Raw genomic sequence first — 26,991 nt, forward strand, 5'->3', positions numbered from 1 at the left:
GCTAGGCACTTTCCCAGGCACTGGGCTCGCCAAGACGTGGCAGCTTCCCGTTAGGCAGTGGCCAGGTCCTCACTGAATGTAGTTTGAGATCAGGCACATGGGAGAGGCAAGATCAGGCCAGGTTGGAGGGTTGGAGGATCTCCAGCAGGTTTATACATCAGAGCCGAGGACTGAGTCTGCCGGCAGGGCTGATCCATGATGATCCGTGGCCTTGTCAGGTGAGGAAGGACAAAAGGTAGGGAAGAAGGATAAGGAGGAGGTCAGGAGGCAAGAAAGGAGGGGAATCTTGTCTAGCAAACTGCACATTAGTATCTGGACAGCAGTATGTGTGTGCTGTGCACTTACCACGGGGCAGGATGGCAGATATACAGGTAGAGGAGGTGGTCCAAGAAGGTAAGTCTCGGCAGAAACTCTCCCATTCCTCCTAGGGATTCTGAGTTCTGTCCTGGTACCACGTGGCATGACTGGAAACTGACAAGCTTGGACCTCATTAGCTCAGTCCCAGTCGGATTCCCACTCTGCCCAACCATACAAAATAACCTTGACTTACATGTTCTGGTATACCCTTGATGCATACCAAGGACAGCAAGAAGAAACAGCCACATGAAGATTGCTCAAGCATTTGTTTTCAAACCAGTATTGAAGACACTGTTATATTGATCATTCCTTTTAAGATGTGACTCTGGGGAGAAAAAAGTTTTCTCTCTTAACATAATGGTATGTTTCCCTCTGCCGATATAGTTACATCTATATATCTATATACCTGTACCTATAACTATATCTACCTGTATCTATCTAGATCTAGACCTGTCTAGATCTAGATAGATAGATACAGACATATAGATATGTATAGGTATATATTTTTTGCCTTGGCAGGGAGAAACTCATCATGTTCTCAATAATAAAAATAAAGAAGACAGGGGCTTCCCTGGTGGTGCAGTGGTAAAGAATCCGCCTGCCAATGCAGGAGACACGGGTTTGAGCCCTGGTCCGGGAAGACCCCACATGCCGCAGAGCAGTTGAGCCCGTGAGCCACAACTACTGAAGCCCGAGCGCCTAGAGCCCGTGCTTAGCAAAAAGAGAAGCCACCTCAATGAGAAGCCCGTGCACTGCAATAAAGAGTAGCCCCCACTCGCCACAACTAGAGAAAGCCCGCGTGCAACAACGAAGACCCAACGCAGCCAAAAATAAATAAATAAATTTTAAAAAATTAAAGAAATAAGACAAATAAAACTAATATATACTCATTAAATAAAATTTAGTGGAACGTAGGGGAAAACAACACAGCCAAAATTATACCACTAAAAAACCCTCAGATTAATATTTTGAGTATTCTGTACTATGTATAGGTTTAAAAAATTGAAGAAACCACATGTATGTATAACTTTGAATCCTGCTATTTTCTCAAAGATAAATGTAACCTTTAACCATATAGCTAACTCGACCTTGAAGTCTAGCAAATTTGTTCTCTTCTGTTTTATGTATCTGTCTTCTATTTCCAGTTGAACAATTGTTTTTTATTTGTGTCTTTTTATGTTTTCCATTTGAACAACTGTATTTTACTTGTGTCTTTTACTGTGACATCAAGTCCTTACTAAAAATTAAAGAGTTGGTCTTTTCAGGGAGAGCAGTGTGCTTGATGTTGGGGACATGGCCCAGGGTGTCCAGCAGCTCTGGGGGTGCCTGCAGGACCGCCCAGCCCAGGGCTGGGCTCACCGAGGTGTCTGCAGGAGTGCGGCCAGCAGGAAAGTGTGAGCCAGCTGCTGTCAGCTTCACCGAGGCAGGAATTCCCAGGAGGGAGAATCTAAAAGGATGCGGGGATCGGGGAGTGGGCGATACAGTAGGTCTTGAGGACACCTGAGAGCCGTCGAGGTGTACTGGAAAGGACATGCCTTCGCCGTCCTGTATCAGCTGTGGGGTTTGGAAGAGTCCCTTCATCTCCCTGAGCTTCAGTTTCCTCCTTGGTAAAACGTGGATAATAACTCATCCTTTGCAAAGCTGGTGTGAGGAGTCGGTGAAGTAACACACGGGAAGCGCCTGATAGAAGAAGATACAGAACAACGTAGAGCTGTGACTATAATTGCAGCCAAGGAGTTGTGCGAGGTGAAGCCAAGACTATGTGACTCTTTGAAGGTCGATCACAGGGGCTTTGAAGAGTTTCAGAAATGAACTGAGACTACTTTCCCACACTGCACTTGAACAGGAGGATGAGGAGACTGTCTCTCGGGAGAGAGACGCCGTGTCCCGGGGGATGAAGTTCAAAGCGGAAACTCGAGGAGACGTGTGGGTGTAGCGAGGAGACGTGTGGGTGTAGCGCGCAAACCCGCAGGAGAGTGGAGGGTGAGAAGGGGGCTGAGGGACGCGGAGGATTTCTCTGGCTCAGTGGTTTGCTGCAGCTGTGACCTGAATAGGAATCTCTGTTCCCACCGCCCCACGCCCAGGGTTCAGTCCTCAACCCAACCCTCTCCCGTCTGGGCTCCACGGTGGGTGCCCCTGCTCAGCACCCCGGGGTCATCCTTCCCGCCCATCACTCCTCTGATCCAGTCCACGTAGTTGAGCACTTTGGTGTAGAAGCCGTACCCCTCACCACACCCAATGCCCCAGGATACGATGCCCGTGGCCACCCAGCGACGGGCACGATCGTCCCACACCACGTAGGCACCACCACTGTCCCCCTGGCAGACACTCTGCGGCCGCGTGCTGTCCCCGGCGCAGAACATGCCGCCGGAGAACACCTCGGTCCTCCGCTTCTCTCGGAGCCAGGCCTCGCAGGCCGCCCTCGGGGCCACGGGCACCTGGGAGTATTTCAGCTCCGTGGTCAACCAGCCGTTCTCCACGCCAAAGCCACTGACGTAGCCCGCCAGGCCCGGGCGGTACAGGGCCTTGCGGTCGGGCAGGCAGACCGGGAGGAGGTGGGGGCCCAGCGGGACACTGTGCCGCAGCTCCAGGAGGGCGATGTCCCCGTGGAAGTTGTGGGTCTGGTCCGGGCGGTAGTCTGGGTGCACGACCACGCGGCGCACCGGGTGGCCGCCCAGCTCCAGCAGCTCGTCGATGTTCGTGTGGCCCAGGAACACCTCCGCGCGCCGGCTCTTCCCGAGGAAGATACCGTCCTTGGGGTAGATGGTGTGGGCGGCGGTGAGGATCCACCTGTCGCCCAGCAGGGCCCCGCCGCCTCGGCCGTAGATGCTGGTCAAGGCCTGCCAGGGGAAGTTGCCCAGCTCAGCTCTGGAGGCACCAACGGGCTCCCTGTTCTGGGCGATGGGGATGACCGGCCGTCCGCAGACTGGGAGACAGGAGGGGTAAAGTGAAAAACCAGCCGCTGCATCTGGAAGCCTACTTCTGTGAAGTGCTTTCTCCTGCCTCCTCAGCCATTTTAAAGCCACTTTTTAATTTTTATTTATTTATTTTTTTTGCCGCACCGCGAGGCATGCAGGATCTTAGTTCCCCAACCAGGGATGGAACCGGTGCCCCCTACAGTGGAAATGCGGAGTCTTAACCACAGGACTGCCAGGGAAGTCCTAAGCCACTTTTTTAGACTCTTGGTGGGACCTTCTTTGAGCAAAATCGTGCAGCAAGCAGTTTGTCTTCAGTGTCTCCTGTCCTTGTTTCTGGGTCATTTCTCCATTTTTTTAAAAAATAAATTTGTTTATTTATTTATTTTTGGCTGCACTGGGTCTTTGTTGCTGTGCACAGGCTTTTCTCTAGTTGTGGCGAGCTGGGGCTACCCTTGAGGTGCACAGGCTTCTCATTGCGGTGGCTTCTCTTGTTGTGGAGCACAGGCTCTAGGCGCGTGGGCTTCAGTAGTTGTGGCACACAGGCTCAGTAGTTGTGGCTTGTGGGCTCTAGAGCGCAGGCTCAGTAGTTGTGGCACATGGGCCTAGCTGCTCCACAGCACGTGGGATCCTCCCGGACCAGGGCTCAAAACTCGTGTCCCCTGCATTGGCAGGTAGACTCCCAACCACTGAGCCACCAGGGAAGTCCCATTTCTCCATTTTTAACATCTCCCCCTCCCAAAGCACTATGTCAGGCTCCGCCCCTAGAGCTTTCTGTGACTCAGGAGTAAAACCTGAGAAATGTACTCAGATTGGGTTAGAAAGGCATGTTTGACTCAAAAAACTGGGTTTCAAAAATGGTGGACCTGAGGGAATTCCCTGGCAGTCCAGTGGTTAGGACTCTGTGCTTTCACTGCCGAGAGTGCTGGTTCCATCCCTGGTGGGGGAACTACAGTCCCACAGGCCGCTAGGCTGGGGCAAAATATTAAGAAAACCAACCCTCCCCCCAAAGAACCCCAAAATGGTGGACCTGAACCCTCCTCTATTGCTGGTGGGCATGTAAAATGGTGCAGTCACTGTGGAAAACAGTGTGGCAGTTCCTCAAAAAGTTAAACACAGAGTTAGGATGTGAACCAACAATTCCACTCCTAGGTCTATACTCAAGAGACCTGAAGACGTGTTCAAACAGAAACTTGTACATGAATGCTCACCGCGGCAATATTCATAAAAGGCAAAAAGTGAAAACAACCTAAATGTCTATCAATCTATGAATGGATAAACAAAATGTGGTCTATCTGTACAGTGGAATTCTATTCAGCCATGAAAAGGAATAGAGTACTGGGACTTCCCTGGCGGTACGGTGGTTAAGACTCCCTGCTTCCACTGCAAGGGGTGCAGGTTTGATTCGTGCTTGGGGAACTAAGATGCAACATGCTGGACAGCTCGGCCAAAAAATGAAAAGAAAAGAAAAGGAATGGAGAACTGATACATGCTACAACGTGGATGAACCTTGAAAACATTACGCTAAACGAAAGAAGCCAGACGCAAAAGGCTATTATATGATTCCATTGACATAAAATGTCCAGAATAAAATCCACAGAGATAGAAAGTAGTTAGTGGTTGCCAGGAGATGGGAGAAGGGAGAGCTGGAGTTTCTTTTAGGGGTGATGAAAATGCTCTAGAATAAGTAGTAATGGTTGCACAACATGGTGAATACACTAAAAGTTACTGAATTGTACACTTTGCAAGAGTGATTTTTATGTTATATGAATTTTATCTCCAAAAATTTTTTTAAAAAAATGCTGGGCCTTCTGGCACTGTGGCATTAAGGTAGGGAAATATTTTGGGGACAGAGAGCCTCTCTGTGTATCGTTAAAGCAGACCATGTCAAAAGAGGGTTTTCTCTTATTTCAACTCATCTGTCCCTCTGATTAGCTTCCTTCTGGCTTTTCGTTTCCCAGTTATCCCTTGATCCTCGAAGGAGAAGGGATGAGCTCCTTCCTTCTCCTTTTCTGGGCCTTCTTGGTTCCCCTTTTCTGCCTCACTTTCTGCCTTCACCTCCCCCTTCCTATTCTACGGCTGTCCTGTGCCCTTAGACAGGCCCTGTGCAACAGCTGAGGCTTGTCTGGGAAGTGGCCAACGTCATGGTGCCACAGGTCCCCACTTACCAGGCACACAGCGACGAACCTCCTCCCTTTCCTGTGTCTGCTTCCAGGGCACCTGGGCGGTGCAGGTGAGTGTCCCTGGGAGTGAAATGAGGGAGGCACAGAACAGGCTCAGAATTGGGAGGAGGGGCTGAAAGAGGCTTCAGACCTCTTGGGGGGAGTGAGGCAGGTAGGAGCTGGTTCTTCGGCAGGTGGGGACTTACCTATGGGCATAGCCTGATAATAGGGCTCCTGGCAGTGGCTCTGGATCTCAGTGGAGTTGTCTCCAGGTGTGTTCATGGCCTCAGGGTCCCCACTGGCCTGGCTGATGGGCTGACTATGATTCATACCTAAAGGGAAACAGAGGTCAATAGGACAGAGAACAGAACTGCAAACTGGCAACCCAGGGACTGATTCTGGTCCATGGCCATATTTAGTTTGACCTGCACAGTCTTTTTTAAATTTTATTTTTTAAATTAAAAAAACCTTTTTTTGGCCGCATGGCTTGCAGGACCTTAGTTCCCCAACTAGGGACTGAACCTGGGCCCTCGGCAGTGAACGCGCCGAGTCCTAACCACTGGACCATCAGGGAATTCCCAGCACAGTTTTCTTCTTTTTTTATTATTTGAATTATTTTTCACTGCAGATTGTTAATGCTATAAAAGTTTAAAAGTAACTGTGAAAGTAGGGTATGGGAAACAGGCATTTTCATATATGGTTAGTGGGACTGTAAATTAGCAAAACTTTTGTAGGGAAATTTAGCAATATCAAAATTAAAATTGCGAATGTTTTTCACTTTTTTATTTCTAAGAATTTATCCTCATATATGTGCTCAAAGATGTATATATGGGTTTCCCTGGTGGCGCAGTGGTTGTGAGTCTGCCTGCCAATGCAGGGGACACGGGTTCGTGCCCCGGACCGGGAAGATCCCACATGCCGCGGAGCAGCTGGGCCCGTGAGCCATGGCTGCTGAGCCTGCGCGTCCGGAGCCTGTGCTCCGCAACGGGAGAGGCCACAACAGTGAGAGGCCCGTGTACCGCAAAAACAAAAGCAAAACAAAAAAAAAAGAATTAGGCAATGCTAACCACATGTATATGGGATGAGCTTTAAGATATATCATTGAAGCAGTTCCCTGTCAGTCCAGTGGTTGGGACTCAGCGCTTTCACCACCGGGGCCTGGGTTTGATCCCTGATTGGGGAACTAAGACCCCAGAAGCTGCACAGCACGGCCAAAAAAAAAAAAAAAAAAAAAAAAATCATTGAATGAAAAATGGCAAATTTAAAACATTGTGACTATTAGCAACACACACGCCCACAATATTTACATTTGAGTGGCCTGGAATGTCTTTGGAAGAATACCCAGGAAATAGAGAACAGAGTCATTTCTGGACAGAATAGCCAGGGATTAGGGGCCAGAGGTTAGAGGAAGATTATTTTTTTGAAAATTTTACTGTGGGCATGTATTATCTTTCAAAAAACCTGGGGTTACCATTTGAAAATCTGGCATTTCACTTAAAAATCTGAATTTTTGGCTCCTCTTGAAAAACGAGATGATCTGCAAGTGCTGGGCCTGTTAATATGCAGGGAGACAAGAGCTGGAGCTGAGCTGGGTGCCCCTGTGACTGGGCTGCTCACCAGCAGGGCGGGCCGGGCAGCAAGGGGCTGAGCCCAGGTGTCCCGAGCCCCCAGCCTCAGCTTCCACTTGTCACTTCAAGATACCAGGGGCCAGGGCTATGGGCAGGGGCTTCCCTCCCTGCACCCCAAGGGGTTCACTCACCCACGGCTTGGTAGAGGGCCAGGAAGCCCTTGTGGAGGCCCGGGGTTCTGTCCTCAGAGGCCGGTGAACGGAAGGTCAGCCGCAAACTGTTCCCTGAGGACACAAATTCCCTCTGACCAGGGGGGCTGCCCAGCAGGGAGCCCTGCTGCCCACAGAACCGGCTGGGATCCATTCCACTGGCTGTGATCTGAAAGGGGAGGGGGGGCAGGCAGGCGTGGGGTGAATCTGCACCACAGGTGGTCACAGGGTCATGCCGCAGCCTGGACCCCCAGCCCCGCCTTGGAGGTCTACGTACCGCTGGGGCTCAGAAACCGCACCACCCCACGGAGCCTTCCTCAAGTTGCTTCCTGCTCCATTACTGGCTCCCAGGTTTCTTCCGTCCATGACCAGATACCCAGCAGATTCCTTTAGCCTGCCATGCTTATCTCATACAGCCCACAATATTTCAAGAATTGAAATAGAAACTTATAATAACTGGATTATAAGTTCTCAGAAGGCAGAAACTACATCTATTTTGCTCCCCACTGAGTCCCTGATGCTCAACCTGGTACCTACAGCATCACAGCTTTGAATCAATGAATATGCAGACGTAAGTCCCTCCCGTCCAGCTTCTTCCATCTCCATCACATTTCACTTCTCTGAGTAACTTCCTGTGGCCAACATCTGAGAAGCGAGAAGACCCTCTGCACAGACTGAGCCCCTGGGGTTCCTGGCCTTTCCTGTTGTCCTTCTTTTGGAGTGTCTCTCCTCTTACCCCACAAACTATAAATGAAGCCCTCGCAAGGTATGGGATCTAAGGACACAAAATGTACACGGTGTGGTTACACTGTCTACTGTTGCCTAACTTAAATCAAAACCCTGCTCAAATGCCTTTCTATGGGGTCCCCAACCCAAGGAAGGGCACCTTGGAAGGAGTTCCCCTGGCCACCGCTTCATGTTTAATCTCTCTCCCGGGCATACAGCTCACTGCTCAGCTCATTTTATTGCTGATGTTCATATTGATCCACATATCCTGGGTTCTTGCTGGCTCTCCATTCCTTCATTCTCCCCAGATCTTAGTCTCTTCTCCTATAAAATGGTCTGTGGAGGCCCCTTCCAGCCAGGACACCCCTGTGTCCCAGGGCAGCTCTCCAGTGTCTGCAGAAAAGCAGCGGGGAAAGTGACACCAAATACCTGCTCATTCAGAAACCACTGTGTTGTGTGTCCTACACGCACGACAAGCTTGGGTTTCACTCATTCTTTCCTTTATTCCTTTGACAAACAGCTGTTTATTATGTTCTGTGTGGGAGATGCTGTGCTAGGTGCTGGGGATACACCTGTGTATACAACTGTGTGAATTAAGACACAGTTCTGCTACCAAGGAGACCAGAATCTGGCTGAGGGTTCTGACGGGCAAAAGATGAACTAGGTTACAGTGTGTTGAATTCTGCATTCGAGATGTGTGTGCGTGCGTGCATGCGTGTGTGTGTGTGTGTGTGTGTGTGTGTGTGATTTACTCTGGAAGCAGGAAGGAGGGAACAATCCTATCCCTGAGCTCGAACTCCGTCAGTGACAAGGGAAGAGTCAGGCTGGGATTAAAATGATTCAAGGCTAAGGAGAACAGGGCACTGTAGGTGTTCGACAGACATAGGCTGAGTTGAATAAAGTGTAGTCCCGACGTCAGCTAAATCTGAAGAAATAAATACATGCATTTATCTCCTCTCCCACCTCAAATCCCACTAATAGGACAGCAGAGGGATAAAAATGGATATGTTATCAAGGACAAAAAGGTGAGGGGAGGTGATAGCTGCTGAGAGATGCCCACAACGTTTGCAAGGTGGAGTGGAGATGGACACATGTAACCTGAGTCTTGGGCTGGGGCAACAGAAAGCAGCAGGTTCTGATCACAGATCTCTGGGAGGTGTCAGAACCGGCGTAAGCAGGAGACGGGAGGATTCCTCTGAAGAAACCGGCTGTCACCAGAGAACACCCTTCTGCTGTGGACGTGCAGGAGGCCCCCAGCAGTACATCTGGGTCACCTCGTGGATAACCCGATTTTCAAACCTGTCGTCTGACAGATTTCAGCTGTCCACACAGAGCATCCAAGAGCGTTCTGCACGTCACTCTTAAATATGAATGGACAGCCAAGGATTATCACACATTGCGGGAAAGTCTCCAACATGAAAAGCACAGGCCAGAACAAATGAACGGTACAAAGGAACTTGGTGAAGAAGACAGAATACAGGGAGCAGAGAAATGTTTTTTTTTTTAATTTCTTTTTTTTGTGTGTGGTACGTGGACCTCTCAGTGTTGTGGCCTCTCCCGTTGCGGAGCACAGGCTCTGGACGCGCAGGCTCAGCGGCCATGGCTCACGGGCCCAACCGCTCCGCGGCATGTGGGACCTTCCCGGACCGGGGCAAGAACCCGTGTCCCCTGCATCAGCAGGTGGACTCTCCACCACTGCGCCACCAGGGAAGCCTGAGAAATGTTTTAAAATAATTCCAATAGAGGGAAAAGAGTAGATATTGCCTCTACGAAACAAGAACAAGATTCTACAAAAAGGCACGTTTAGATAATTAGAATGAACCTTCAGACATGAAAAAATGTTAGCAGAAAAAAAAAATCATTAAAAAGTTGGGATTTACAATGAGATCTCCCACAAAGTGGAACAAAAAGACAAAGAGATGGAAAACAGAACAGAATGGATAACAAAACTGGATAATCTGTCCAGAACCTAACAACAGTGAAATTATAGAAGTTCCAGAAGGAGAAAATAAAGTAGATGTCTGGAAATGATTTAAAAATTAATACAAGAACTTTCTCAAATTGAAGGGTCTTGATTAAGAGAGTCTCTGGATTAAAAGAACCCTGTACAGGGGCTTCCCTGGTGGCACAGTGGTTGAGAGTCTGCCTGCCGATGCAGGGGACATGGGTTCGTGCCCCGATCCGGGAGGATCCCACATGCCGCGGAGCGGCTGGGCCCGTGAGCCATGGCCGCTGAGCCTGTGCATCCGGAGCCTGTGCTCCGCAACGGGAGAGACCACAGCAGTGAGAGGCCCGCGTACCGCAAAAAAAAAAAAAAAAAAAAAAAGAACCCTGTACAATGAGTACAGAATGACCTGACCTGCATCAAGGCACATCCTGATGAAAGTTCAGAATGCTGGTAATAAGGAAAATATGCTGAAAGTTCTAGAGAGAAAACACTAAGGCTCAGGAGTTCTAACAACACTAGGGCTAGAAGACCGTGTCATTAAAATTCTGAGAGAAAATGACTTCTAACCTAGAATGTAACCCAGATAAACTATCCACCAAGTATGAGGGGAGAACTAAGACATTCAGGGCTATCTAAGTTCCTCTAAAATGTGTTCCCTCATTCCCTTTCTGGAGGAGAATGTGCTCCTCCAAAAGGAGAGAGTAAACCAAGAAAGAGAAGGAGATGAGAGTCACTTCCAACACAGGACAAGTAAAGGAAATCTCCGGAAGGTGGGAAAAGGGAACTCCTCGACAAGTGACGGCTTAGAAAGCAAAGAGACTGAACAAATAAGTCATGGGGACGTCACCCCAGGTGGGATGGGATGGAATGTCACCAACGCAAAGGAGGACCGAGAGACTGAGATTCGTACTCGAAGATGTCGAGAGATTTACTCTCCTGGCTGAGAGTTTGGGGGAGGTTGGTTACAGAGAGAACTCAGCAAACTAAAAATCAAACAAAAAAACCCCAAACCCCCAAAACACTATGTAGTTATTGACTGCTGGGAAATCCAAAAGCTGGAGAAAGGAAATTGTACACCAAGTGCACAGATGTGAGTACTTCAAAGTCATAATGATGTAAAAAATGAATATAGTTTTAACTAAAAACGATAATAGAGGTAAACTGAGAGGATGGGGGAGGGGAAACGTGGGTGGCGAAGGTCGAAGAGAGATAAAGCTAAGTCCTCATCTTTTAGAGCTGGAAGTTAATAGAGAAATTATTTATACTTCTGAACATAAACACCAGATGAAACAGCTACATGAATCATAAATGACTGCCCTGGGGAGCAGCAATGGGGGCAGGGGGAGGAGGCTGGAGATGATAAGCCTTGGCGTACTCTGATTTTTTTTTTAAAAATTATGCACATGTATTATTTGGATAGAAATAAAATTTTTTTTTTTTTTTTTTTTTTTGGCGGTATGCGGGCCTCTCACTGCTGTGGCCTCTCCCGTTGCGGAGCACAGGCTCCGGACGCGCAGGCTCAGCGGCCATGGCTCACGGGCCCAGCCGCTCCGCGGCATGTGGGATCTTCCCAGACCGGGGCACGAACCCGTGTCCCCTGCGTCGGCAGGCGGACTTTCAACCACTGCGCCACCAGGGAAGCCCGATAGAAATAAAATTTAAACCAAAAGATAATGTAGGGACTTCCCTGGTGGCACAGTGGTTAAGAATCCGCCTGCGATGCAGGGGACATGGGTTCGAGCCCTGGTCCGGGAAGATTCCACACGCTGTGGAGCAACTAGGCCCGTGCGCCACAACTACTGAGCCTGTGCTCTAGAGCCCGCGAGCCACAACTACTGCAGCCCGCGCGCCTACAGCCCGTGCTTCACAACAAGAGAAGCCACTGCAACGAGAAGCCCGCGCACCGCAACGAGGAGTAGCCCCCGCTCGCTGCAACTAGAGAAAGCCCTCGCGTGGAAACGAAGACCCAAAAATAAATTAAAAAAAAAAGATAACGTAAAGTACTGTTTTTAAAGTGTCCTTATTCTGAATAATGCCCTTGTCATATGTGAGGTTTTGCCACAGCGCCTCCAAGGGAAACTCATAGTCACCTAATCTTTTATTATATTTACGTCCAGCTTCCTAGCCTGACAGAGCAGGCACTCAACATACTTGATGATGGATTTTTAATGACTGATGTGTGAGTTCCTGCTTTTGACTCTAGGGATTCGCAGTATTTGTGTGTCCCTTTATGAGACTTCCAAAGGCAGGGCCAGACCTGCTGCCCTGTCCTCGTCTATGGGGCCCAGACGGCAGGGGGCACAGGTCGGCACAGGGCCTCCGGTGGGAGGCTGTGCGCTGGGTACACCTGGCCTCCCAGGTAAGCCTCGCGCTTCGGGGCCGGCTGCCCCTGGGCTCCAGGCCGAGAGGCTCCCTCCACGGAGGCCCTCCCAGCTCACCGAGACGTAGTCCCGGTCACAGTCCGGGGACGGCTCCAGGTCGAAGTCCTGGAAGACGAGCCTCACGGCAAAGCCCTCTGGAGCCTCGATGTCCGTGGAGCTCTCTTGGCCTTTGACATACGGTTCCGGGTACCCGGGGGACATCAGCTTCTGGGGCAGCGGCTGGGCCAAGAGCATGGAGCCCTGCGTGGGGCAAGCCTGGAGGACTCCCCAGAGGAACAGCCACCACCTGGGAGTGGGCGAGGGCGGATGGGACCACATGGCTGTGGCCTGGAGCCTGCGGAGATACGAACGCAGCAGGCAGTGCTGAGGGCTGAGAGGCCTGGGAAAGGCTCAGCAGCGGCGGCCTCAGCCCTTGACGCCTGGGCACCTCTGGCCACTCGCTTATTGCCCCCCCCCCGTCACCCCAATTCCTTCAGCCTCCTGGTCAGCCCGCGCTAGGAAGGTGAGTTTTCCACCATTGCCCACCTCCCTGGAGAGTCTCCTCCCCACAGGGGCTGCCTTCTGCTTCAGCCAGACTCCCCTGGGGTCTGAGGGAGCGACAGGAGTACAAGTGAGGGCCATTTATTTTATTTTATTTTTCTGGCCACATGGCATGTGGGGTCTTAGTTCCCTGACTAGGCATCAAAGGCACCCCCTGCAGTGGGAGCACCGAGTGTTAACCGCTCGACCGCCAGGGAAGCCCCAGGGACATTTAAAGGTGACGGGGGTCTTGTCTGGAGCGTTGAGTCTGAGCACCCCGGGGAGGGCTGCTGGAGGCCGTGTGTGTATTCATCCGCCCCTGGGTCCCCTCCCGCATGCCCACCCTCCTCCTCCGCAGCCTCCCCAGCCTCTCCAGCCTCTCCAGGCACACTCACGTGTTGCCTGGGCAGCGAGTGGAATGGGGCTTCCCCAGAGACAGTTCCCCTGCTCTGAGTCCGGGCATCTGGAAGCCGACATCTGAGCCCTGAGGGGACCTGGCCCGGGCCAGGGAACAGGAAGTGGGGCTGGAGGAGGCCCTGTGGGGGAGGAGGGAGCAGTTACTGGAAATGCGTTGAGTAACTCTCGGCAATTCCCTTTTTCTAATTCTCTGGCTTGAGCGCCACCTGCTGTCTGATTCAGGAATAGCTCACCCACCGCAACTCGGGAAAAACATCTCGAAAACCACGCTGGCCCTCAGGAGAGACCAGGGGTGGGAGTGCACTGACTCTTGACTCTTTTGCACTATTTAAAACTGTTTAATTTTTACCATGTGCATGTATCACACACGGTAGGATGGCTCCTTGTGAGTTAGGCTGTCCCCTTTAATGGGCCATACCTCTCCCTCCCTGACCTCTCAGCAGCTCATTCTGTGACCAGCCCGCCTCTTGTAGAAACTGAAGTTTGTGAGCCTGGACTGGAGCCCCTCCTTCCCCCTCCCTCCTCACCAAGCATGGCTGGCGGCGCTCACTTAGGTCATCTTTGAATCCTGTCCACAACCCCTGGACGCTGCTGGTCCAGCAGGGTCAGGCCGGCGCAGGGCCGGGGGCAGGCCCAGGCCGAAGCTTCTTTAGGCAGATACCCGGGGCCGTGTCTGTGGGCAGGGGCTGCCCTCTCTGAACCCCCAGGGGGGACTCTCACCCACACCTTGGTAGGAGACCAGGAAGCCCTTGTGGAGGTTGGGAGTCCTGTCCTAAGAGGTCACCCACAAACTGTTCCCTGTGGACGCAGACTCCTTCTGACCAATGAGCGAGGGGGTGGGGAGTGCCCACTGGAGAACCCTGCTGCCCACAGAGCTGGCTCACAACAGTCCGCACACCCACTGTGATCGGAGAGGGGAGGGGGTGCAGGCAGGTGTGGGCGGCCTCTGCACCCCTGGAGGTCACAGGGTCATGTCCTGTGGTGGACTCCAGCCTGGTCTAGAAGTTCTGCACACCTCTGGGGCTCAGGGTCTTAGCTTGTGGTGGCTTCATCGCAGAGTCCTGTGTACCCTTTCCCTCCCTATTCTCCACCCACAAAGGATGCCGTTTGCTGAGAAAGGCTCCTCACCCACGCCAGTGCTCTCAGTCCGTCAACAGAGGAGTGGATAAAGAAGATGTGGTATATGTATACAATGGAATATTACTCAGCCATAAAAAAGGACGAAACAAGGCCATCTGCAGCAACAGGGACGGACCTAGAGATTGCCATACTGAGTGAAGTAAGTCAGACAGAGAAGGAGCAATGTCATATGCTATCGCTTATTTGTGGAATCTAAAAAAAGGCTACAAATGAACTTATCTACAAAACAGAAATAATTACAGATGTAGAAAATAAACTTATGGTTATGGGGGTAGGTAAAGTGTGGGAGGGAAAAATTGGAAGATTGGGATTGACCCATACACACTACTATATATAAAATAGATAACTAATAAGGACCTACTGTACAGCACAGGGAACTCTACTCGATACCTTGTAATGGCCTATATGGGAAAAGAATCTAAAAAGGAGTGGATATATGTATATTCATAACAGAGTCAGTTTGCTGTACAGCAGAAATTAACACAACATTGTAAATCAACTATACTCCAATGAAAGTAAAAAAGAATAAATTAAGGTATAGAGTGAAAAAAAACGATTCTCTCTGGGAACCCCTAGGGGACCTTCCAAACCGTCCCCCAGGCCAGCTAGCAGGCTCCATGAAGGCAGGACTGTGGCTGCTGGGTTCTCCATCACTGATGGCTGGTATGCTGCCTTGCCTGGATACGAGATGGTGATGTGCGTGTCGCTGAATCTTGAATACCTGGGTAGAAAGCCTCTTAGCCAGCTTCCTCCCTTCCTCCCCTGTGCTAACCTTCCAACCCCCCTTCTTCCAGCCCCACCGTCACTTTGCTAAGCACTTTTTTTTTTTTTTTTTTTTTTTTTTTGCGGTACGCGGGCCTCTCACTGTTGTGGCCTCTCCCGTTGCAGAGCACAGGCTCCGGACGCACAGGCTCAGCGGCCATGGCTCACGGGCGCAGTCACTCCGCGGCATGTGGGATCTTCCCGGACTGGGGCACGAACCCGTATTCCCTGCATCGGCAGGCGGACTCTCAACCACTGCGCCACCAGGAAAGCCTTAAAGTTCTCCATTTTAGAGACTCAATTTCCATTTCTTTATGGTCCTGGCTCTCTATCAGTTGTCCCCTAGTCCATGGTTTTCTCTGTCTCTGCCCTTCCTTCCCAGGCTGGGTGCTCTGGGGAGAGGAACGATGGTCATGGGAGGGACACCAGGGCCCGACCCCATCGAAATGAGGTGGTGGAGAGAGAAACAGTCCCGTGACGGGGAGTGGAATTCACCTCTGTGGACCCCTTCGCAGTGCCCGGTCTTCGCTGCTCCATCTTGCCTTGAGTTGGAGATCTGGAGATACAGTCGTGTCTGAGGTCCTGCTTTCTCCCTGGGTGTCAGAACACGTAAGGTGGCCAACTGCGGATGGCTTGGCCCATGGGAGGGAGGCCTCACGGCCTTACAAGTCTAGGTCAGGGCAATTGCAGCAGAAGGATGAGGCAAATGGAGCCCCAGAAGAGGAAGCCTCCCACTGACACCTGCGGGTATAAAGCCAGGACCTGCCAATGAACAAGAGGGGCCGTGGCGTGAGCCCCCAGCAGTCGGCCCCGGGAGGAGGGGCATCATAAGGCTCAGGGGGCCACGTGCTGTGTTCTTTGTCTCTCTGACTGTAGCTTCACTATAGCTATTCCATCCTATACCTATCTAACCACTATCTATGCTCACGATACTGGTGACTTGTGCATTTATTTTTGCCCCCCCGATTCACTTTATTTGAAGAAATTCCTGGAGGAAGGAGGGCTCCTCCTCTGCATCACTGTCTCATCTCCCTGAGGGACTCTGATAGGTCTCGCAAGATTGTTAGTGCCTCACCCACCAGGGTATAGACTCTCCCCTCTTTGTAGCTTTGGTGGACTAACTTTACTCAATCTTCCAGAACACTCTTTAGGATCGTCTTTTGGGAGAGCCTATGTCTCAGTTTGCTTGGAACAGTCCTAGTTTACACCGGTTGTTCCATTGTAATTATGAATAGTTTCCCCTCTGGACAATGTTACACGGTCATCTTAGTGGATGGTGCCTGGTAGCTATTTCAATATGGCGGCTGTGCTGCAAGAGACCTTCCTCCTCATTAGCCCCACTCGCTCTCCCAGTCTCTGTGGCCATGACCCAGTCTGAGGCCTGATTACCTGGAACAGTTTCCAGCAGCCCTGAGCTCAGTGCCTCAGTCACCAAGCTCCCATGAGCTACACAGAGATACTCCCCTAGAATCGCCACTGAAATCCACCCCCTTCTCTCCACTGAAATCAGAGACTCGCTTCTTCTTCAGCACTAAAAAAATGTCATCTCAACGTACTCATGGCGGGGAATGAGTTTTTCCCAAGGCTCTGACGTTTGTCCACCAGCCACTGAGAGCTTAGTGTGAGAAAGAGGCTGGGGAACCTCCCCCAAAAGAACCCTCCTGCCTCTTCCCTGCCAGGGTGGCTGGAAGGAAGGGTAGGGAGGAAGCCTCAGAGCAGAAAGAGGGTTGTGGAAGAGATTTGCAATGTTCTGGAGTGAGAAAGCCAATATAGTGGAACAATACTGTGCCCCATTTTGCTTGTCCCAGAAGGAGAGAAGAGAGAGAGTGAGGCAGAAAAAACGTTCCAAGAAATAATGGCTGGAACTTTCCAGCTTTTGTGAAAGGCCTATAGCTTTAGGTTCAAGAGACTCCACACACTCCAAGCAGAACTGAAAGTAAACAAAAAAGCACATCCAGGCACATCAGAGTCAAACTGCTAAAAACCAAAGATAAAAAGGAAATCTTGAAAGAGGCCAGAGACAAAGGACACACCGCAAGCAGAGAACAACACTCTCAGCGTCACTGCTTCCCCATCCAAAACCATATAGACCAGGAGGCAGGGGCACTACGTCTTTAGAACCCTGAAAGAAAAAAAAAGTTGCCAACTCAGAATTACTTTTCCAGTGGAAATATTCTTCAAGTCTGAAGATGAAGTGAAAGCATTTTCAGGTAAAAGAAAACGTCAAGACTTTGTCGTGAGCAGACCTGCTCTGGGAAAAAATGCTTCAGTTCTTAGCCTGAGGGGCAGGAATCCAGGTGGATGAGCAGAGCTGGAGAATGGATCATGGGAAATGGTACATTTGTAGGTAAATATAAGACATAGTTTTTCTTTTTAATGTCTTTAAAATACACATAGCTGTTTAAAGCAAGACATAACGTAACGTGGGGTTTATAACATATGTGGATGTGACATACATGAAAACTATAGCATAAACCCTGGGGGCTGGTTTCTTCATACAGTATTAACTCCAATTGCTAGATGCTCTTCTCTCTAGAACTGTGGTTTTCTGCCTGGTCTGGGAAGCCCCGGGGGTGTCCTTGACATCTTTTTTCTCTCTCTTTCTTCTCATGAGGGCACCCTGGGCTTGGTTACCAGAGGCTACATGAGCTGTGACGACATCACCCCAGACAACTAACGGGACGTGTGCTGTGTATCCTGGTGTTTTAAATTCTTCTTGGTTTTCATTTCTAATACAGTGAATATGACTAGATATAACCTACATACGCAAAAGCTCTTTGGGGTCCACAATACTTAAAAAAAATTTATTTTATTGAAGTATAGTTGATTTACAATGTTGTGCCACTCTCTGAGGTGTTAAGAAAGGCTATGGACAGAAGAGCAGATTACTGTAAAAAGAAGCAAGAAACTCTAAGAAGGAGGCAAGAAAAATTAGAAAATTCATTTGCAGAGACGAAAGCTGAGCTAAAGGTACTGAATAGCAGAATGAATAATGCAGAAGAAAGAATAAGTGATCTCAATACTTTTTTTGCGGTACGCGGGCCTCTCACTGTCGTGGCCTCTCCCGCTGCGGAGCACAGGCTCCGGACGCGCAGGCTCAGCGGCCATGGCTCACGGGCCCAGCCGCTCGGCCGCATGTGGGATCCTCCCGGACCGGGGCACGAACCCGCGTCCCCTGCATCGGCAGGCGGACTCTCAACCACTGCGCCACCAGGGAAACCCCTCAATACTTTTTAAGGGTATAAAGTTTGAGAACAGTTGCCTAGAGCAACCACTAAAAATAAATTAACATAATAAGAAAAGAAACGCAAAGAGGTAGAGCTGAAAGGCCGCTATATGCGTGAACATGGAATTCTGAACTCTAAGCCGGTTTAATTTGGGGGGACTTGCTTCTAGCAGGGTGACCTATTAGACATTGTCCTGGTTTGTCTGGGACATGGAGCTTTCCATCTTAAAACTGGTTCAGTCCCAGGCAAACTGGGTCAGTTGGTAATTTATAGCCTTTCAGTCCTCTATTTTGTCCCCCTTCCCTTAGCCAAATGAGAGCCCCTAAAGAGCAAAAGCACCTCTGACCTGCGTGCAGGCCCCCAAGATAGGTAAGAGGACTGAACAAAGGAAATAAAGGAGGCAAAATGCTAAGCACACTATGTCCACAAAAACAGAAAACACGGGACCAGCCTAAGATAACTGTCTATTAGAGTATATCACTATGGATGGTTTCAAAAATGTTTCTCTGTTTAGTGAAATTTTTGTCATGTTATTAAATCCTTTTGATAATTACAAAATAAATGTATTTAAAATGATCATTGTGATCAGACAGCCCTTTCTAAGCCAGACGAGATTAGAAGGTTGAGGCCGTGGATACTGAAGATGATGCTAGACCTTGGCTCTGGGAGCATCTTTTTTTTTTTTTTATCCCTGGTACGCGGGCCTTTCACTGCTGTGGCCTCTCCCGTTGCGGAGCACAGGCTCAGGACGCGCAGGCCCAGAGGCCGTGGCCCACGGGCCCAGCCGCTCTGCGGCATGTGGGATCTTCCCGGACCGGGGCACGAACCCGTGTCCTCTGCATCGGCAGGCGGACTCTCAACCACTGCGCCACCAGGAAAGCCCTGGGGGCATCTTTAATCCATGTGATCAATGGAGAAGAACTCTGGGTCCTTGGATACGAGCTCAGGCCACACACGGATCCTTTCAACCCTGGGAGCTTATGTTTCAGGACCAATCTGTATCCCGCTGTCTTTACTCGGCCCCTCATCTCCAATTCTCACTTACACTTTCTGAGGTTGCTTCTGGGTTCATTGAGTTGTGTTTTTCATTAACTGAAGAGGGCAAAGGGCAGAGGCAGGGACGGGGACAGTCTTCAAAGCTGTGATGGGGGAATGGAGACAAAGCAGGGGGAGAACATGGCCGTGAGCGCACCTAGTACACAGACTCATTTTCAGAGTTTGGATTTTTATTTTTGCTTTTATTTTTAAAATAAAAAAATATTGGTGCTGCCACCTGCTGTCCCACATGGGGAAGGACCCAACCGGGCAGGGATGGCGGGGGAGGGGTGTGTGTGTGTGTGTGTGTGTGTGTGTGTGTGTGTGTGTGTGTGGAGGTGTGGGGGAGGGGCGGGGCTGGGTTTTCCTGATCAGGGAGGTTTTTCGGCAGCCTTCATTAGACCCCAGCATTTAGAGAGGAGATTGCTCTCTCTCGGAATCCAAACAACCTCAGAGGACCCTGGGCTGAGGGGGCAGAGCAGTTTCCCGTGTGGACCAGGTGAGGAGAGATACAGGAGCCGGGTGGAGAGCAGAGGGGGCAGAGGAGGCCTGAGTCAGCTGGGCTTCTGTGCTTAATGGCCAGTAGAGATGTGGGCAGACCAGGGATTTAGGGGTAAGAGTGACTCTGCTGGAGTTAGGTCTGTCCTGCTCCCTCCCCTATTCCCAAGTCATCTCTGGTTTCAGGTTGTCTTCCATAGGTTAAGGATAGTTGGGAGGGGTTGAGTCAACCCCAAAGACGGGTCAGCCACTAGCCTTGCCCCTCTTGTCCACCTTCCCTACTCTGTCAGCTATCTGTCTACAGTATCCACCAATCATGCCCCTCCCCAGCTTAAAGCCCTTCAATGACTTTGCCCTCTGATCCTCAAGAGGAAGCCCAGGCTCCTTGACTGTCAGGGCACATTGCTCATTCGTTACTGGGGCACACGGAGGTGCCCACCTGTATCTGTGCATGAGCTCAGGCTATGGGGCAGAGAGGGAGAGTGTGCACCGGGCAGGTACTGGAGTTTCCAAGGCCGGTGCCCGGGGAGGAAGAGAGCCCATGGTAGACAGGTGCGTCCAGGAGCTGGGGTTGGCCGTGGAGCCATGTGGTCCAGGAGAGGGTACCTGAGCCTGCTTCCTGTTCTCCTGAGCCAGTGGGGGGAGGGAGTGAAGTTCACTCCCACCGTAGCCCTGCCCCTTTTACTGTTCCCCAGTACAGTAACCCTGCCCCTCACTGCTGGGTACCTTGCCTTTTTTCGGAGAGAGCAGCCTTAGAAATGGACGGTGTCCTTGAGATAGCCTGGCTGGTCCTTACCTGGGGGCCTGGCTACTACCCCCTCTGGTCTTCATTTGGAGATAGGGCTTCTGGCAGTGGTGGTGTATGTGGCCTGGTGAGCAGTCTGCTTCTCTTGGGTGACAGCAGAAGTTACAGTGTGGCGGGGTCGGGGGATGCCCATAGTCTCTGTTGGGGAGAGCACAGCAGAAGAGAGAGTCATTAAAACACTTCTTTGGTGGTTTCCCCTTTCTAGTCATCAGATTTGGCTACACCTTCTGGCATCTACACCAAGTTTTCTTCCACCGATGTTTCTCCATTTCATCCCCCTCTTTTCAGCAAAGAAACCTCTGGCTCCGGTATTACTGTGCTGGCCCTGGAGAGTAGGGGAGGACCCCAGAGATTCCTTACTCTGCGAGGTAAAGCCACGTCCAGGTGTGGCTCTCCCCTGCCTTGGATGTCGGGACACCACCTTCCCCTCGTTGCTGCTGGTCTTCAGATCCTGCTGCTCTGTCCTCTGCAGAACTTGTCAGCTTCCCACCAGCAAGGATCTGACTCTAGCTAAGAGATCCTCCCTGCCTCCGGATGGACACTCTCTCGAACGACATGAGGCTTATTGAGCTGGACTCTGCTGCACCTGTCCTATTGAAGCCACAGGGTAAGGTCACACAGAAAGGGGTGGGGTGTCACCCGAAGATGCTGGATGTTCCTTTTAACAATTATCTTGGGAAGAGGTGGGTTCTCAGACAGTAGTCCAGCAGGTGGGCCTCAAAGAGGAGGGACAGGCGACACCTGTCTGTTTCTGAACTCCATTCTCTTTAGACTTCTAGAGGGGCTGACGCTGAGATTTGGGCCCCCCGTGCTGGGTGCACAGAAGGTGTCTGAGCTTAGAGCTAGGATGGAAGGGCCTATGACACACTGGGTGTAGAGCCGTATCTTTTTGTGGATGGACAGGTTTTTATCTCCCTAAGTCACTTGTCCCCAACCCTTTTGCCAGTTATTGAGGCTACGGTGACAGGATGAGAGTCATTTATGGTGAAACTCATGTTTGAGAATATGTGTTATCTGCTGTATAATAGATCACTTGTATGCTTAGCAGTTTAAAACAACAAACATGTATTATTTCACATAGTTTCTGAGGGTCAGGAACCCAGAAGCAGCTTCGATGTGTGGTTTTGGCTCAGGGTCTCTCACGGTCAAGGTCTTGGCCAGGACTGCAGTTACCTGAAGGTCTGACGGGGCTGGTGGTCCTGCTTCCACTATGGTCCCCTGACACGGCCGAGGGCTGGGGCCTCAGTTCCTCGCTGCATGGCCCTCTTCCTAAGACACTTGAGTGTCCCCATGACATGGTAGCTGGCTTTCCCCAGAGTGATCTAAGATAGAAAGAGTAAAGCGGAGGCCAAAATGTCTTAAAATTAAAAAAAAATTTTTATTGTGGTAAGAGCCCTTGACATGAGATCTACCCTCCTAATAAAATTGTAAGTGTACAGTGTCAACTACAGGCACAATGTCGTACTGAAAATCCCAAGTGTCTTTTATAATCTAGCTTTGGAGGTAACGTAGCATCCCCACTGCCATGTTCTATTGGTCACACAGACCAGCCCTGATACAATGTGAGAAGAGACAACACAAGGATGGGAATTCCAGGAAGCAGGGGTCCTTGGGGGCTGTCTTGAAGGCTGGCTATCACAGAAGTAGTAGATAGATAATGTTAGTACAATAACTGCAGAAGATCAGCTAGCAGGACGTTATTTTTGCTAAGTATGGTTGTATTTCAGATGCAGTAACATGAAGTCAGGCTCTGATCCTCTCCACCTCATCCCTAGCATCTGAAATACGCCTTCACCCACCCCATCAAATTCAGATCAAAGTATGACCTACAGGGGACCAAACACAAGAGAAGGTGGGGATTTAGGAGGACAGCAAAGGGTTAAAAAGGACCAAGAAGCTGTTGAAAAGGAGAGGGATGGGCAGGAAGGAGAAGCCCCAGGTGGGATGCCCTTTCCAACCTTGGGAGGGTAGCCATAGCTTGAGTCCCGAGAATCTAGGACTGTGGTCCCCCACCAGCAGATGGTCCAAAGGGACAAGTTCAGAGGCTGGAGATCTCAGTTCCAAAGCTCCCACACCCTGGGGGCTTTGTGTGGACCCTCATGCCTGAAATAAAGGCTTTTATTAAAGGACCCTTTAAACATACCGTGTATGTGCCTGGCTTGCTAATGGCGAGGCGGTTGGTTCTGCTGTGGCCGGCACCGTTCCTTCCTACTACAGTAAGGAGTCTATGCGTGAGGGTGCACTTGGACCTCAGCTGATCGACTTCTGTAATACTCTGTTCTAGCTCCCTTTGTTTCCTCCAAGACTTTAACAAACCCTTATTTGAACAGTGTCCCCTTGTCCCATCTGTGCTGCTCACAAAGAAAGGAGGGGAGGTGAGTGGCAGCAGAGGACAGGGGAGCCCCACTGAGGAGTGGGGGAGTGCTTTGTGACCTAGCTGCCCCTTCTCGAGCTGGGGTTCTGTCTCCATTCCAGAGAACCTCCCCCTTTAAGAATGACAACAGTTTCCTTACAGCTGGGTCAAGGACATGGGCAAGGTTTTTCTGCAAACAGTTGGGAAGGAGAGAGGAAGCCAGGGGGAAGGGTGGGTGTCGAAGGCAGGATGGTATATCAGTTATAGAGCATTGAGGCCGAGCAGAGCGGTCCTGGGAGGAGACAAAGGCACAGAAGTGAAATAATTTGCCCAAGATCACACAGCGAGGCGTGACAGTGGCTCTGATAGCAGTGACTTTAGCTCTGTCTTGCCTGTGTGCCTGGGACAACCCATGCACTACAACAACTCCTGTTCCATGCAGGGAGGAAAGAGAGAAGGGCCGACTCTCAGCAATCCTCTAGAGCGTAAATGAAAGGCCACACGGACAATGCAGTACGTAGAAGAGATGTGCAAGACAGACTAATGAGTGATACACATACGCAGGTGGAAGGAAAACTGGGCAGGTGATGGTGAAGCAGCCCTTCGGCCTCCTGGCTCATCTGTGGGACAGGGAGAGCGGGGGAGGCCCAAACTGGGGCACGAATGGAGGAATGGCTGGAGCCTCGTGAGTGTAGAAGGATGACGGGCTGGAGGGGGGGTGCGGCAGGGGGTCAGGGGGAGGAGGGTGGAGGCCCCTCAGGCCGGGAGGGCGCTGGTTGGTGTTGGCATCGTGGGGAAGAAGGGTGAGGAGGCAGGGGGTCAAGGGAAGGTGGCTGCACGCGCACCTGGGGACTGGAGAAGCTGGGCCTGGACAGAGCCCCTGCCTTGGCGGCCCAGCCCCTTGACCAGGGCAGAGGCCCACCAGGGACTCAGGGGTGGAGCCTCGTGGCTCCGTGAACAGCTGCCACCACAGCGCACTGGGGCCTGGCCCCTGTCCACCCATCAGTTCCCTCTCTCCTGCACTGAAGCCTCCTCTCGGCTGGTGGGAGAGTGGTGGTAAACAGCGGCTGCTGCTCTGGGGTTTGCAGCCCTTGGACAGGAGTAGAGGTCTCGCCCAGATGCTGGTGCAGGGCTCGGCAGGGGCGCCCTGTCTGGGATGCATTCTTGTCCTCATGGGCATGGGGGCACTACGGAATGCAGTGAGATTCTGGTTGTGGAGCCCCAGTGGGGGCAACAGTTCTCCTACATCCATCACCCCCAGATGTTTACCTGCCTTTACTGTCTCTAAATCTCTGTTGTCAGTCATTACACTTTGTTATAAATATCAGAACCGGGCTTCCCTGGTGGCGCAGTGGTTAAGAATCCGCCTGCCAATGCAGGGGACACGCTGGTCCAGGAAGATCCCACATGCCGCGGAGCAACTAAGCCCACACGCCACAATTACTGAGCCTGCCCTCTAGAGCCCATGAGCCACAACTACTGAAGCGCGAGCGCCTCTACTGGAGCCCACGCTCCGCAGCAAGAGAAGCCACTGTGATGAGAAGCCCGCGCACCGCAACGAAGAGTAGCCCCCGCTCGCCGCAACTAGAGAAAGCCTGCGTGCAGCAACGAAGACCCAAGGCAGTCAAAAATAAATGAATAAAATAAATAAATGAAAAAAAAAGATGGGAAATTAAAAAAACATCAGAACTGTGTGACCCCAGGGCATGGGCAGTGAGTTCTCATCCTTAACTGTAGAAAACAAGGCTTTGTGTCCAGTTAAGAGAAGTTCAGTCAAGTGAAGAGGTAGGGATGATAAAAGCAATGACAGCGAACGTTCATTAGTGCTTCCTCTATTCCAGGTACTACGCTGAGTGATTTTACGTAGAAACTTCCCAAAATTCCTTGCAGGAAGCGAGTACTCTTGGTACTGCCTTGGGTGGTCAGCAAACGGGCTCATTTACTGAGGGTTAGTGGCTTGTGTATGTTCACACAGTGAACGAGAGGTAGCTGTTTGGCACGGAGCCTGCTCCCCTGCCCACTGTGTATTATTCCCTCCCAATTTTGGATGCCATTTCAGGCTCATCTAGAGCCTCTGAGGCAAGTGGTTTATGCGTGAACACGGTGGCCTGGCTATGCTGGCAGCCCTCTGCTTGGGCACTGCCCACGGGGGACAGAGCAGAGGCTCCTAAGGGTTGCACCCTCTCCTGGTGGCCAGAACAAGAGTGAGGGCAGAGGGCAGTGAGACTCGGGCCTGACTGGGTCGGGGAAGGCAGGAGGCTCACCCACAGACAGACGGTGGGCTGGCAAGTGCTCGAGAAGACAGAGGCCCCCTGTTGCTGCTGGAAGGGGGAGTGTGACAGGTCAGCTCCGTCTCAGGCCCCTGGAACCTAAATGGCCTCTGGTGAGGGTGGGTGTTCAGCATGGAGCCCAGGTGCCTGCAGAGCTGACCCAGAGCCGTCCTGTGGGCTGAGGTCTCAGGGAGGATGAGGACGGCCTGATGGGTGCAGGTCTGGCCCCTGGTCAGGTCAGGCCACTGCTCACGCCCCTGGCCTCAGAGGCCTGGGCTACCATCTCTGTTTCTTTCTTTCTGCCCTCCTCGCAGACCCAGGTTGGCTATGTCACAGTCCTTCACATAACCCTGTGACTTTCCCATCAAGTCTCCTCACCCACTACCTTTCACCTCCTGCTGGACCTGCAAGGTCTCCCCCATCCTGGCCTGTCCACGATCATGGTCGCAGCTCTGGGATAGCTCCAGGTCAGTCTTTGGGGACCCTGATGGCACAGGTGCTGTTATGATTGAGGGTGTTATGGTGGGAGGGGTTGGGGGAGACATCCCAGAGAGCTGGCTGGGGGTACTGGAGGTGGTCCCCAGGCCGGGCAGAAGCATCGGTCTCCAGAGGAGGAAGAAAAGCCTGAGGAAGGGCAGGGAGAGGTGGGAAGGGAGGGCCAGACACAGCTAGCAGATCCTCAGCCACATCGGGGGCTGCAGGCCTCGCACTGATTGTTGGGTAATTAAGCCTAGAGCCCAGATGTGGTTCTTTCTCCTTAGGGGATAAGATTTGGGTGTGGGGAGGAGGCCAGAACTCTGCTCTCTCTTGGCGTCCTAGGATTTGCAGTGGCCTCTAAGGGTCCCCTGCTGCAATGGGATCCCACAGTGTTACAGGATCAGCTCCTGCCTGGGATGCCTTTGTGCTCTGCAGGTGAGGAATTTCCTGCTCCCCTTTCATCCTGCAGGTCTGGGCACGTGGGGTGGGGGCGTGCGGGAGACGGCGGCTGAGGTGAGGGGGCAGTTGCAGGGGGATACGCAGCTAGACTTTGTTACTCCTGCCTCCTCTGGGGCCCCTACCAGGACGTGGGGCCTGAGTCCTCGGGCAGCACGGGGTCCTCCGCTTCAGGGCACACACCGATCCTGACCTCGGGTCCATGTTGGTCAGTTTCTTCTGAGCAGAGGGCTCTGGACCGACCTAAAGAATCAAGGCTAAAGGATCATTTGGAGTTCAGGCTGGAAGGTTGTTTGTGACCATTTGGTGCTCTCTGGGCCTGGCGGACGGGGAGGGGGCAGGGGCCTGGCGTGGAGCTGCGTTAGAAGGGTGCAGTCACTCTGTCTCACGTGGAAATAAACGTATTTGATTCTTGATCATCTCCCTGGGGTCTCAGACTCTGGTCAATGAGGTCAAAGACGGTCCTGGGAGGTATAGCTTTGTGTGTCCCTAGAAGGGCTGGGGTGGGACCACCCATCCGTGGCCGTAGCTCCCCCCCACCCCCCGCCCTTTCATCACCCACACGTCGGTGCCCTTGGTGACCATCTCTTCCATCTGACAGTCAGTGGTGCAGCCAGATTGGAATGAGGGGTAGGGTCTTCGCAGGGTGAGCATGTGGGCTGGGATTGGGGTGTGTGTGTGTGTGTGTGTGTGTGTCTGTCTGTCTGTCTGTCTAGTGGGGGCAGGGACGAAATATCCAACAGGGTGTTGGAGGAGCGAGGACTGA

The 26,991-nt window shown here is 51.6% G+C and overlaps 1 protein-coding gene and 1 long non-coding RNA gene across 2 annotated transcripts; one reads left to right on the forward strand and one right to left on the reverse strand.

The window, feature by feature from the left end:
• Window positions 1–2,444: 2,444 nt before the first annotated feature.
• C1RL (complement C1r subcomponent like) lies at window positions 2,445–13,305 on the reverse strand. Its single transcript, XM_060024249.2, has 6 exons — window positions 13,181–13,305; window positions 12,324–12,600; window positions 7,194–7,380; window positions 5,641–5,766; window positions 5,441–5,515; window positions 2,445–3,283 (listed from the first exon to the last, which is right to left on the reverse strand). Exons 1-6 carry the CDS (start codon window positions 13,246–13,248, stop codon window positions 2,445–2,447), a joined length of 1,572 nt encoding a protein of 523 aa, XP_059880232.1. The 5' UTR covers window positions 13,249–13,305.
• Window positions 12,607–18,855, forward strand: LOC132433471 (uncharacterized). The gene is made up of 3 exons (XR_009521147.1): window positions 12,607–12,768; window positions 14,302–14,481; window positions 15,231–18,855. It is a non-coding gene; the product is annotated as an uncharacterized lncRNA (long non-coding RNA).
• The last annotated feature ends 8,136 nt before the right edge of the window (window positions 18,856–26,991 follow it).

Source organism: Delphinus delphis, chromosome 11 (assembly GCF_949987515.2).
Source record: "Delphinus delphis chromosome 11, mDelDel1.2, whole genome shotgun sequence".
Lineage (NCBI taxonomy): Eukaryota > Metazoa > Chordata > Mammalia > Artiodactyla > Delphinidae > Delphinus > Delphinus delphis.

Bases quoted from the DNA above. Each gene is read 5' to 3' on its own strand.
- C1RL (XM_060024249.2), bottom strand. From the start codon at position 13,248: ATGCCCGGACTCAGAGCAGGGGAACTGTCTCTGGGGAAGCCCCATTCC. The intron at 12,601-13,180 runs GTGAGTGTGCCT...GTATCTCCGCAG, and splicing joins ACTCGCTGCCCAGGCAACAC to GCTCCAGGCCACAGCCATGT. The intron at 3,284-5,440 runs GTAAGTGGGGAC...CCTGTCTCCCAG, and splicing joins GGTTCGTCGCTGTGTGCCTG to TCTGCGGACGGCCGGTCATC.